The sequence below is a fragment of the Octodon degus genome, unplaced genomic scaffold, assembly GCF_000260255.1.
Source record: "Octodon degus isolate 3935 unplaced genomic scaffold, OctDeg1.0 scaffold00011, whole genome shotgun sequence".
Taxonomy (NCBI): Eukaryota; Metazoa; Chordata; class Mammalia; order Rodentia; family Octodontidae; genus Octodon; species Octodon degus.
In genome coordinates this window covers 5403994-5417392 of record NW_004524587.1, presented here as the reverse complement: position 1 = coordinate 5417392, position 13399 = coordinate 5403994, and the positions used below count along the sequence as shown (strand labels likewise).

At 39.2% G+C, this 13399-nt stretch overlaps 1 protein-coding gene across 5 annotated transcripts in view; it reads left to right on the top strand.

The window, feature by feature from the left end:
- The window catches only part of Cntnap4 (contactin associated protein like 4), a 236333-nt gene that overhangs the window by 117271 nt on the left and 105663 nt on the right, over window positions 1–13399 (top strand). For 4 of the 5 annotated variants that reach the window (XM_023709353.1, XM_023709355.1, XM_023709357.1 and 1 more), the window contains exons 4-7: window positions 2702–2905; window positions 3694–3878; window positions 4633–4776; window positions 6712–6973. In XM_023709353.1, the coding sequence (XP_023565121.1) occupies window positions 2702–2905; window positions 3694–3878; window positions 4633–4776; window positions 6712–6973 (795 nt within the window). The remainder of the gene's footprint in view (window positions 1–2701; window positions 2906–3693; window positions 3879–4632; window positions 4777–6711; window positions 6974–13399) is intronic. The other variant, XM_023709356.1, reaches the window with a different exon arrangement.

The following is a 13399-nucleotide window of genomic DNA, read 5'->3' as shown; positions in this document are numbered from 1 at the left end:
ATACGTATACCAATTGTCCAAAGCGAATGCAATTATTATGTACCACAAACATGTACCAATAAAAATAAATTAGTAAAAATAAAATTGTATGTTTTAAATCAAAACATTGATGTAAATGTCTTTTCTAAATGGGTTACTTAAAAATGAAATATTGAGTGTTCTATTTAAACTAATATTTTTAGCAATTACCTGGAATTAGTTTTTATTCCACAAGAATTCCTATCTCCTTCGACATACGTGCTCCGCAGTTGCTTTGCGCACTGACAACGCGCTCACCGTCTGAGTTATACCGAACTGCTTTTCCCCGGAGGACCCTGCTTGTAGACTCACGAAGTCTGTGGTGTGATGGTAGTCAGCGCGCTGATTTTCCCCTTCTGTACTTTCTGCCCCCTTTGTTTGAGGAAAGCCCAGCTCAATTCATTTCTGAGCCCTCAATTAATTCCCATCACTGTCATTTCTCAGCAACCCTCAGAGCTTTCTGTCATAACAACTAATGGGGCCGTAGGGGGAGAATTGGGAAGCCCCCTCATGCTCCCAGGGCAAGGCAGCTTATGCAGAAACGCTGTAGAATGTGGAGACTGTAGCCAGTACAAGGCTCCTAAGATTTGTCTTAGCCTCAGTTTTCCAGACCTGAGACCCGAGAGGGACCTTCATCAGCCACGTTAAAGAGCTGTTTTGCACTTCTGGATTTCAGTGTCTGTTATGCCCCATAATGGTTTTATGAGCTTATTTGCTCGCTTGCCGGTTGTTGTCCACCTTTGCTGAGTCTGAGCTACACGGCGGCAGGCACCACGCTGATCTTAAATACTCCTTTATCTCACGCACCCAGCATGGTACCTCAAACGTGATGAGCTGAATAAATGTTTCCTGATTGAATTCGTCTAGTTGCATAGCGATACCCCTGCGAGGTACAGAGCGGGCAATAACCTGAAGATAGCAAGTACCTGCAGTCGAAGGGATGAAACAGCGCGCCTTGGCTTTCGGCGCCACTGGCCCGCATCTTTTCCACTATGCTATTTTGCTGATGGAGATATTCCAGATTCCAGGCACAAAAGCTTTATTTAGGTGCCACAGAAGATGAATATGACCATTAAAATGTAATAATAATGATAGGAGAGAGAGAGAGAGAGAGAGAGAGAGAGAGAGAGAGAGAGAGAGAGAGAGAACAAAAAAATACTGGGCTAAGGTAACATAGGCTAAAATTTTTTTGGGAAAAATATCTCAGTAGCTAATTCCAAAAATAGTCTTTGCCTAAGATAAAATCATTGCTGTGATGGTGCCTCTAAGCAATACATTAGCTTGGAAACACCCGCATTGCTCCAAATGTGTCAGCATTGAAAAGTGTGGCTTTCTGAAATTTTTCTTAATTTATTAGAATCTAATAATCATAGAACACATCATTTTGCATTTGGCATAGAATTATGTTTTTACCACGAACATTCATTCAGCTATATAACAAGGAATAATTGTTCGATTAACATTATTCTTTCTGAAGAATGCAATGTTTATTCATGTGTACTTGGCGAATGAATTCTTTATAAGTGCATTAGCAAGATGGGGAGAGATAAAATCTTTGAATTTTTGAAAGATAGCTGCATAAACTAGTTGAAAAAAGAATTGAGGTGGTGGTGATTATCAGCAATTTGCAAAACATGATGGATATTCTGAATGAAATGCATATTTGGGCATAGAAGTACCTATAATAATTTTATCAGATGAAAGACAGAGTAAGCTGGAATGCCATTTTTTTAATGACCAGTCAGCTTATCAGTTAAAAAATAGCTTCACATTATATTGGGTTTCTTTAACTTCTTCATTTATTGCATAAATGTGCTCTCAAGGATAACTGACTTAAAAAAAGAATCTTTAGGAAAATGTAGACAACACTGCCAGAACTTCTGAGTAGTACCAGTTCTTTTTTGTGTCTCTTGTTCAAATCAGGGTGCATCTGATTTAGACAGATGTACTGGTGTGACATGACTTCTTTTTCAGTTGAGCTGAATTAGAGTGATCTTCCCAATGAGTAGGAAAGACACTGTCAGAAAGCTGGAAAGTATGTCAGTATCACAATTGTGACATAATTACAGTGGGACAAGCCTTACAATATCATTAAGTCAGCATCTTTCTAGCATCACTCTTGAGAAGGCATGAAATGGCACTGGCCTCTGATGCTATCATTTAGCCATGGAAATAACATACAACGGAATATAAAGGCCTGTGTAATGAGGGCTTGCAGTGCTATTTTCCGTCGAGGTTAAGCACATAGTTCTAAGTGTGGGTATTTTGTATAGCGCGCATGTAAGAGAATTTGAAAACATCAAAGTGACCCTTTTTCAAGAGACCCCCCCAAAACAATTAATTGCACCATTGCAGGAACATTGTTAAAATTATTGATCATGAAATACACAGTAATTTTATGTACATTAATTAGAATCTTTTATCTAATTTTCTGTTTTCTCATGCTCTGAGAAGAAGTAGATGTGGATAATATAGAGAAGTGATGTATACACTTAAAAATATAGTTCTAGAGGTTTAAGTTTTTGAAAGTTAGGAAAGACTAAAATGGAATCCATCCTGGGCTTCACTAGACTATGAAACCTGGGTCACTTGTCTTTCAGGCCTGGACCCACACGCACATTGAAAATACTCTAATGAAAAGCATATCTATCCTTAGGATGACTTCTAATGCTTTTGTCTCTAGGGTCAGAGGTGATTGATCTTGATGGAAAAAGTTCTCTTCTCTACAAATTTGATCAAAAATCCCTGAGCCCAATAAAAGATATTATTTCCTTGAAGTTTAAAACCATGCAGAGCGACGGAATTCTACTCCACAGAGCAGGGCCAAGTGGAGATCATATTACCTTGGAATTAAAAAGCGGAAAACTCTTTCTACTTATCAATTCAGGTAAAAGTGTTGGGGAGGTGTTTAAAAATCTGGTCATTTGCTTATGGCTTAGGTACTTATATACTTTTATACTTTTTTAAAAAATAAGTAGGCAGGGCCACCCAGGTAGCTCAGCAGACTAAAGTGCCCACTTGGACAGATGCAGGGGCCAGGGGTTTGATCCCTGACCTGCAGACTGGGCGTGGTGGTACATACCTATGATCCCAGTGCTTGGGAGGCTGAAACACAGGAGGTTCACTAATAGTTCAATCTGTGTGGTGAGGCTCTGTAGACTATGTACTAAATACATTAAAAATAATTAAATAAAAAAGTAGGTGTCTTATTTTCAGATTCAAAGGCTTGACTGCATGCCATTATTGCTCTTTTGTGTTAAAATGGCTCATATTTTGTGAACTGTATATGAATCTCAGGGAATTCAGCCCGCCCAACACACACACAGCTTTATAGAGCTATATGGCTATTTTCTAGCATTATAAAGAAAGGGACGGGTCATTGAAAAATATCACAGTAGTAAAAATAATGAGGTTGTAGCAAGGATAAAATTTACATAGAAAATGAGCATGGTAACGGGTAATAATAATAAAATGAATTAACAGTGGAAGAAATTACAGCAAGGTTGAGAGATCATTATATTCAAACGTCAGGTAAATCCATACTAATGTTCGGGATGGGATGCGTGAAAGAGCATTGTGAAATTATTGTAAAAGATGCTGGTCCGCAAAAGGACAACTTATTTCTTTTTTCTTTTAACTGGGAATACTTATGTTTTTATTTTCCTCCTTCTGCAGGTGTAGCTAAGCTGTCCCCCACTCACAGCATGATCAATTTCACCCTGGGCAGCCTGCTGGATGACCAGCACTGGCACTCCGTGCTTCTCCAACGTCTGGGCAAGCAGGTCAACTTTACAGTGGATGAACACCGGCACCGTTTCCACACACAGGGAGAATTCAATTACCTGGATCTTGATTATGAGGTGTGATGCTTACATTTCAATTAATACACGTATTATGATGTATGTGCGGTTTTACTTCCCAGCAGAAAACACGCTACAGAGAATGCACCTTTGTGGTAAATCACAAGGCCAGCGAAGCTCACCCGGTGTGGACTAATGGGTGGGTGCTGCCTGAGGTGTCATTCTTCTCACAATATGTACCTTTATTATCATGGTGTAGGATCATCCTTTCTACCTCATGTATGTAGCTGCAGCTCTTCATAGCAGAAAATTTCCCTACAGATATATTTCATTATTATTAGCAAATGTAGAATGTTTTGCATCATTTCTTTGTGTTACAGGGTACTTGTGAACAGTGAAGATTTATGGGGAGAGTGTAGCAATAAATATTAATGAACTCATTGCCAATCAATGCAGATACACAAATACCAATGTCCACTAGAAATTTACACAAGATGAGACATCGTAACTAGTTACAAAATTAGACGGGTCAGGTTTTACCATGGAGATAAAAATGTATTTTTCTTCCTGAGGCGATAAATATCAAAACCGGATGTGATGAGCAACTTGTGTGGACTGTCAAGCTCTTGTGTGGATGAAGACCGAATGCACATATATTTGTTTTAAAGTTTGTACCTTAATCTTTTCCAATGCACAGTGATGAAAACTTGAGTTGTGTGTGATGAGTACAACTATAGTTGCCGATCATAAATGACTTAAGCAGATTATCGTAACATCACTAAACAATAATATTGATGCCACTTTTCTTTCTAAGATCAGCTTTGGAGGGATTCCAGCACCTTCAAAATCAGTGTCTCCCCCACTTAACAATTTTCATGGATGTTTAGAAAATCTCTATTACAATGGAGTGGATATCATTGATTTGACCAAGAAGCAAAGCCCACAAATCATCATTATGGTAAGAGTCCTCATGGGATGGAACCAGCGAAAATACAAGCATTTCTACAGTGAAATTGCTCGTCTATAGTTTCCCATATGATGTGATATTTTAGAGATTGCTCATATTTAAATTTTTTCTCTGATTGGCAATATGCATAAAAAGGGATTAGTTCTATTTAAAGTAATCTTAATTCTCGGAAGATAATTTTACTCATATGAAGTAAAGCCACTACTTCTGGCAGTTGATATTTTAATTTTGTTGTGATAGTACTACTCCCAGGCAGCTAATTTCTTTTTGCTTTGTAATTTCCTTAATAAAATATTCCCTGACCAACTCAGCTGACGAGCACATGCAGTTTGCAGAATCAACTAACATGCATGTCTATTAGTGTTATATTGGAAAAAACTTGTACTTTGCCACGGTCACTCATAGCAAAATGAATCAGTCATTACAAGGCTGCATCTGTCAATCTGCTGGAACAGTAGTGTTGCTTGGACTCATTAGGTTCTGGCTGATGGAAGCATGGTGGGACTAAAGCTCACTGCTGGTCATTGTTCAGTCAGAAGAGCAGTGCCAGGGTGTGCACTGGGAGCAGGGGGCCTCTCTTGGGACTTAGATCTTAGCCATCGCTGGAGGAGTGTGGAGGTGAAGGCCCGGCAAGGGAAGGTGGGAGGTGAGAAGCACCACTCATTGAGACTGCTGTTATGGTGTGTGTAAGTGGTAGACTTGGTAGAGCATTTTCAGCCCATGGAGGCACTTGTCTGAGGGGTCTCTGGGCCTTGTAGCCACTGGGGAGCGTTGCTTCAGGGACCCCTAGCCAAGCATCTGAGGGGGTAGGTTGGCACTCAGCAGAGCCAGCCACTGGGGAGAACAGATGATCCGGAATGGAAGAGCCAGAGACAGAGGCATAAAGCAAAGCTCAGTGGGATAAACCAACAGATCCTTCCTTGTGCATAAACCCTAGGATCCCTTTGAGCAGAAAGGCTAGTGTTTACCTCTTTTTCAGCTAACTTTTAACCAAAGAGCTTATGCAGAAGAAAATTCTGGGAACTATAATTTCCAACAGTGCCAATTTGATAACAGACAGCAGGCCTAAATTGATTTTAATTAATTTTTCATTGCTTAAAATTCAAAATATGTAAATTTAAGCTCATGTTGCATCAGATAGTTCCCGAACACATCAAAATATTTATTACCAGAGAAGAATTTCAGCCCTAATTCTCTCTGAATTGGTGATATATTTTTTATGACCATAACAGCCAGCAAGATTTTGAGGTGATTTTTTATAAAAGGAAAAATAATTTAAAAGGCAAATGAAAATATTACAGATAGATGTGTATGTATGTTTCATCTTACAAAATGAATTTCCAGAAAATGCTCCTACACCTTCCTTGGCAAGAGGATACTCTCTGGTAGAGTAGCAAGCTGTCCAAGGAAGCCCAAGATCAACCTGCAGTGGGTAACATGTCTTCATTTTCACTGGGTTTCATAGTCTTAGAATCACTCCTACATTGTGGGTTAGTGCCCAAGTTGGCATTGTTTTCTCTTCAGCTTTTGTTTCATTGACTGGAACACAACAGTGATTGACAATAAAAGTGATTGATTATAAAAGTTAACTCACTTTTAATAGACTCAAAATATGGTCAAATATTTTAGTGTGGCCAAGACCATGTGTTTTCCTTCCAATGTGTGTTCTTCTAAATGAAGTCTATCTCACTGATTTTTTTCAAATGTATATCAAAGCCAAGAAATGGAGAAAAGACCAAAGAAAGTTGTGGAAGAACCTTTAAGATACACTGTGTTGCAAGGATTTGGATTTGCATGGTGATAGGAAAATGTTTTAAATTGAGGATCAGGGAAGATTGATAAGTAGCATTCATGAATATTTCAAGTTCTATAACTAATGGGCTGTGAGTGACATGCTGAAACCTTTTCCTCTTACTTTATCCTCAGGGAAATGTGTCATTTTCTTGTTCACAACCACAGTCTGTGCCCCTGACTTTCCTGAGCTCCAGGAGTTACTTAGCACTGCCAACCTTTTCCACTGAGGAGGAGATATCGGTCAGTTTTCAATTTCGCACCTGGAATAAGGCAGGACTTCTTCTTTTCAGTGAACTGCATCTGGTTTCTGGAGGTCTCCTCCTCTTGCTCAGTGATGGAAAACTTAAGCTGAATCTCCATCCACCAGGAAAATTACCCAGTGACATCACAGCAGGTAATAAATGTAGTCCCGCAGGCAAAGCATATGGATTTGAAAGATTTCATTATCTCCACGTCCCTTCTCCACAAATTTTATGCATAACCAAAAAATTAATATTTGTTTAATAAATGAATACTTGAGTTAATAAGATTATCAGTCCTCTTCCTTAGAGGAGGTTGATTCCAATTTCCTTTTAAATATGATCCCAACATTTGCAGTTCTCATTAACCAACATGATAATAATGGGGGACAGAAACTTTCTCCCATAACCCTTCTCTCCCACTTAGACAAACCAACAGCATATTTGGAGAAAATAGGTATGGAAAAAAATGCGAAAGATCTTGAAATAGCTTGATAAGTTAGCTGGGTGTCTCAATTGGAAACTTGACTTTGCCAAATATAGTTATTGTCTCTTCGTGTCTTTGGGACAATGGATGACCTCTTTCTAGAATTTACATATCATTACATTAGCATGTAACATGAAACTTAAATAATCAGCCCACTTAGTTTTCTGTAGTGTTGCATACATTTGGGGGGAGGCAGAAATGTTTACAAAGTTACTTATTCGGGGCAGCAGTTGGAATTCTTTCCACTTTTAGGCAATATGTTATCATTTTAATGATTAGAAGTAATATAATTAAAGTGATGATGTGAGAGTCTAGAAAATTAATGTCCAATCTAGGTCAATGCTTTGAGTGAGGGATATTTTTGTCTCTTCATTAAAATTATACAGTTCTCAAGAAGGGAGCTCATCACAGTTTAACATACGTAGAGTAGCATTCAAGCCTGGCAATTAGAGGTCACACTGGGATAAATTTCTACATTAATGTAACAAATGATCTTTAAAAATAATTTAAAGATGCTGTTGTACTGCTTCCCTGCATTAACAATGAATGAAAATTCATAGATTATGAGTTGGAGAGGATAAAAGGTAAGAGATGGTTGAAAATTAATAAGAAAACAAGTACGGAAGTGGATATGCAAATGCCTTTCCCCATGCTTTATTGTAATGTTTATATTACCACAGTTCAAATACAGGAGCAGGAACTTCACTCCTAATTATGGTGTTTAGTAGATAGTGTTCTATGGCATTTTATGTAATGCTCAACGATGTAGACTGGCAGGCATGACAAAAGGAAATAAGTTAATCTTTGTCAGATTAATAATTAATAGGACCCTAAAATGAGTATCTAAAAATGTAAACCTGCCATTAGTGTGAATTGTGCTGTTTTTCTCATCTTCTGAAGTGATGATATTCACAACCTAACTTTCAACATCTTAAAGAAACTGTTTCTATCCGAAGCTATTGTATTCACCCTGTGAAGCAAATTCAATTCTAACCAATTTACAGAAATGTATGGTTAATAAATTACTAGGTGTAAGTGTGTAATATAATATCCCAGGTGCCTCGAATGTCTCAATGGATGGTTAAATTCATACACAATATAATCTGTTATGACATCATATGACTTCATCTAATTATTTTCATAGCTAACAAAGAGCGTATGAATGTCAATATAGCAAAATTGTTACAGTCCAGATAACAGCAGCAAGCCTTTGCTTACCAACCTTCTCTACTTAAATGGTAATTGGGAGAGTGGTCAGGTTGTTCTCCCACTAGGCAAAACTTTTGTGCTTCACTTGTACAATGTTTGATAATTAAATTCATTGTCATTATAATGACTCTAAAGAAAATCATGTAATTATTGTAGATTGCTATTATATTATACTAAATCCTTCCTTTACAGCAGGATGGGTTTAATTTTTTTTTTTTGGCTACTGGGTTGATAAATTATTAATTTTAAAAGTTTGAAAAATTCAATGATTTTTTTTGTCTTTCATGATGGATAATATTAAATTACTTCGAGAGAGAACTGAGGCATGTAAATGTTTTAAATTATTAGTTTCAATACTTCATGTATAGTTTTGAAGATTATCATTTGGAATTATTCAAAACTACTATGTCACCCTAAATCATTTTTGATATTTTGTTGATACTGTATTAACCTAAATTATGAAACTTATTAGCGGTACTCTAAAATCCTTCAGGATATAAAATATTTTCATTCCTTATCATCTTTAAAGACATCAAAGCCAAACCATTCATCCTGAATCAAGGGTCCAGGTGAACAATACAATAATATTTTTCTATTTAAAGAAAGCCTTTAATTGTTGCCTTAGTTACTGTTCTTGTTGCCACCACAAAATGCACAATACTCAGAAGTGAAGAGAGGAAAGGTTTTAGCCCAGAGTTTGTAGAGGTTTCACAATAGGGGGTGCAGGTGGCAGACAGACCTCAAAGTGGAGAAACAGCACGTGGTGGGCAAAATGTAGCAAGGCCACAAGGGAGGACCACAACTCTTTCTATCTCTTGTACCTTTTTTTTCAGTGTTTTTTTTTTTTTTTTTTTTAATGTATTTTGTACAGAGTCTCACTACGTAGCTCAGACTCATAGTGACCCTCTTGTTTTCAGCCTCCCCAGTGCTGGGATTACGGGCATGCGCCACCACACCCAGACTCTATGTCCAGCTCGGCAGGCCAGGGCATGTCCAGCGAGGCCCGTAGTGCTGAGGATTGAACCGCAGTCCTCAGCAGGCGCTCATTCCCCTGAGCTACCTCCCAGGCCCTTATCTCTTGTATGTTCTCCAGGCTCCCCAAGGCAGGTAGCGCTCACACCCTTAATCCTGGTGCCCCTGAGCCTAGCATTGCACCCTGAAGCAATCCCAGCCACACACCCTGGATGCAGCTGTTTCTGAAACACTGCCCCCCATGGCTGCATGAGGCCCTGGGGGGACATACAGACATAAACCATAACAAGTGTAAAATTTGAAGTTTCTGCTATGATTTTAGCATTCTGCTACAACTTTTGCCTACCGGTAAAAATCAGGGTTGCAAACAAGACTCTTTCCCAAGGCAGCACCTGGCTGAGTCAGGTTGCAGGAGGCGATCTTCCGCTGCCTTTTCCATTGACAGGGCTTTGGGGATTCTGTGGCCCTGGTGGCGATGGAGCAGCTCACTTGGTTTTCTTTCTCCAGGAAAAGACACATTTAAAAAAAAAAAATCTTTTCATTTTAGGGAAGGGTTTACAGGGTGTCCAGGGTCTCACTACTAGATTGGACTCTAGTGAGTCCGCCTGTTTAGAGCTGGCATTACAGGCGCCACCACGCCCAGTCTCAATCGCCATCTCAGCGCGCCCCGCGGGGCGGGGCTGGCACGACAGGCCTGGGGATCGAACCCCGGCCCCAGCACCTGCTTGCAGGCGCTTTAATCCACTGAGCTCTGGCCGTTCCCAGAAAAGACACATTTTTAACTCCTCTCTTCCTTCCATTCACTGCCGGACTCTTCCTAGATGGAAAACTTTAAACCTATCACCCTCAAAACTCCTGCTGTCCCCTGAAGTGATCAGAACCAACAACCCCCATGTCTTCATTTTCACAAGAGCTATGAGTGGTCTGCGTCCTTATCACTGCTTGGTGACTATAGCTAGTAGAAAGAGTTTCTGGTACTTTCAGTAAAGGTGCTTGGGACAGAGGGACAAGCCTTTGGTTACTCCTCAAGTGAGGACCTACGTATAATAGCCTTAGGCACCTTCACAGAGAGCCTACCCTGAGCATCAGGCTGTTTTTCCTTAAAAATCCTTATGCATCATAACCTTGGCAGGCCTACTGTAGTCATTTTTATAATTTATTTTATTTTCAAGAGTAAAAACAAAGCCAAAAAAAGAAAAAAAAGCAGATGCAAAGACAGAAACAGGGTAACATACAACAGTACATATGTTACAGATTTTCAAAAACAAGAATAGAAAATGAACAATGGTTATTATATTACCTATATTTATAGTCTTTTGAGAGAATAGTGGCAGCTAGGTTGTCATAATGTTTCTTTCACAATTTAGGACCCATTCCAGGGATTATCTACAAAGAGCAGATTTAAACTTTTCTTCCTGCTATATTCTTTGTGTTTATGGTTTGATCCAGAGAGATAGGGGGATATAAGGAACACAGATAGATAGATAGATAGATAGATAGATAGATAGATAGATAGATAGATAGATAGTATACATAGGAGTGTGTGTGTATATACAGGTGTTCTGGTCTACAATTATATCCTCTTCTATTATCTTCATATCCTCTTCTATTATCTTCAATTTCAAACACTTCCATCTATTATTCCCTCTTTCCATTTGTAGTTGTCAGTGTTTTCCAGCAAAGACTTGAGTGAGGATGTAGAGTTTGAACAAGGTAGTTTTATTGCTTGTTGCAGCAGGAGGAACACACATGCATTGACCTTGGGGTTCATCTCAAAGCAAAGATGGTAAGAATGACTTATTACAGTAGTTTGTACTGTGTTCACTGATTCAGGCTAAGTTTTGAGGAAGCAAACAATGGCTGGGATTAAACTTTGCCTGGAAAAGTATGGGTTATTCTGTGATTAGGGCTCTGTGTAGGCCTTACCTAGTAAGATAGTGGATGTAATTGCCTGAAACCAAAGCGAAACAAAACAAAGAAACCAGTGGTCTTTCATATTATCCAGAAGGGGAAATATTTTGGTATAGAGGACAATTTTGCTATTATTATTAAAATATTTATTTATTTGGAACAGGGTCTCACTACACAGCTAAGACTCATAGTGATCCTCCTGTCTCAGCCTCCCCAGTGCAGAAATTACAGGTGTGCACCACCACTTCCAGTTTTGGTGGCTGGCACAGTGTGCTTGGTGGTATCAGGGACTGAACCCAGGTCCATGCGCTTGCTAGACAGGCACTTAGACAACCATGCTATCTCTCCAGGTTCTAGAAGGTAATTTTGGTTCACAGTATATGTGGCAGACTCACCTTTGTCTGGATTACATAGACAAAGACATAGATTATGTCGTAGATTACATAGATTATGTTGTAGTTTTGATTTCTTCCCTCATGTCACTGTAGTCACAGAGCACATGGCCTTCCTCGCTGTTGGTGTCCCCAGAGCCTGCTAAAGACAATGCTAAGGCCTGGCTGAATGCCAAGCAGTCTCTCATAACATAAGCCTTCCTAAGAAAGTCTGGCCAGGTCCTACTGTCCAGTTAATTGTTGACACGAGAAAAACATAAGGGGACCATTTACCTTGCAGGTGAAGAGCAAGGATTTGGGAATCAGCAAGGCTTGGGTTTAGATTTTATGCACTAAAATCAGTCCCTATACTGAGAGCTAGAAGCCACTTTGGTGATGAGATCCTCTCTGAGAGTCACACCCCCACATTTAAAATGAAGATAATAATAAGGTGAAGATGAAGTGATATCATTCATACAATGCACAATGTGCCTCTTATAAACAGTAGCTCAATAAAATTGCCGTTATCATTATATTGTTATACTGCAATACGGTCCTTCCCCAGAGCCAAGAGTTGTGAAGGGTGGAAGTAGCGAATAGAATTAACGTTGTTATGTCAGACCACAAGAAAATAGTACATTTTGTGATTGTTCAATCTCCTCCAGTTTCACAGCAACCTATCCTGTAAAGGGGGCTTAATCCTGGACAGCCAAGGAAGTGAAAATAAGTTGTTTACTTACCAAAAAAAAAGTAGAATCTGATTGAAAATTATGTAGCATTAGTTGAAAGAAATTGGAGACTTTTTATGATTTAATTCGAATAATAAATTCCATTGCCGGGTAAGAAGCCTTCAGAGGTAAATGATGTCTACTACAAATGACACGAGGAAATAGTTTTCTGAAGAGTTTTTCATAAACAAGGTACAAGTTCGTAACCTGCTACCTGGTTCCACGGGCGCACTTAACAGCGTCAGATTGCAGGGCAGGCTAACTTGGTGAGCTTTTGTTCTTACTCTAAGCTGGCTTTGGTTTTGGCAGTAGTATTCCAGAGGCCTCCAAGCCTCTGATCTAATCTTTTCTGTGCTGCAGGAGCAGTGGCCTAGAGCACTCCTCCACACAGCGCGGTCCCTGGGCCAGCACTGGCTCAGGGAAATGCTTTGTTACTGATCCATGCCATGATAAGTATAAAGATCGAGATTAAGCTTTCAGAAACTATTGAAGCAAAAAGATATTACTGTAACATGATCCGTGGGCTTGCATTTTCCATGTCTTCCTAATTTAATTTTTTGCTCATTCATTTTTATCCTAGTCTATGAAAGTATCAATCTGCAATAGATCAGGAATAAAATGTTCGTGACTGCTGGTAGTTTGAGAAACACTTCCGAGGGTCAATGAAGAAGCTGAGGTGAAGAGACAGAGAAAGGGCTGAGGACACAGGGCACATCTATGCTTTGAGAACGAGATAAGGGGCAGGTGGGGGCAAGGGTAGGGAAGGAAGTGTCTGCACATGGAGGCCAGTATGTGCAAGGACTTTTGCTCTTCCCACATCCTGAAGGAAGCACTTACTACGAATCAGGGATGCTTGACTTACGTTAGTCCAATCTTTTTTTTTTTTTTAATTGTTTTTTTTTT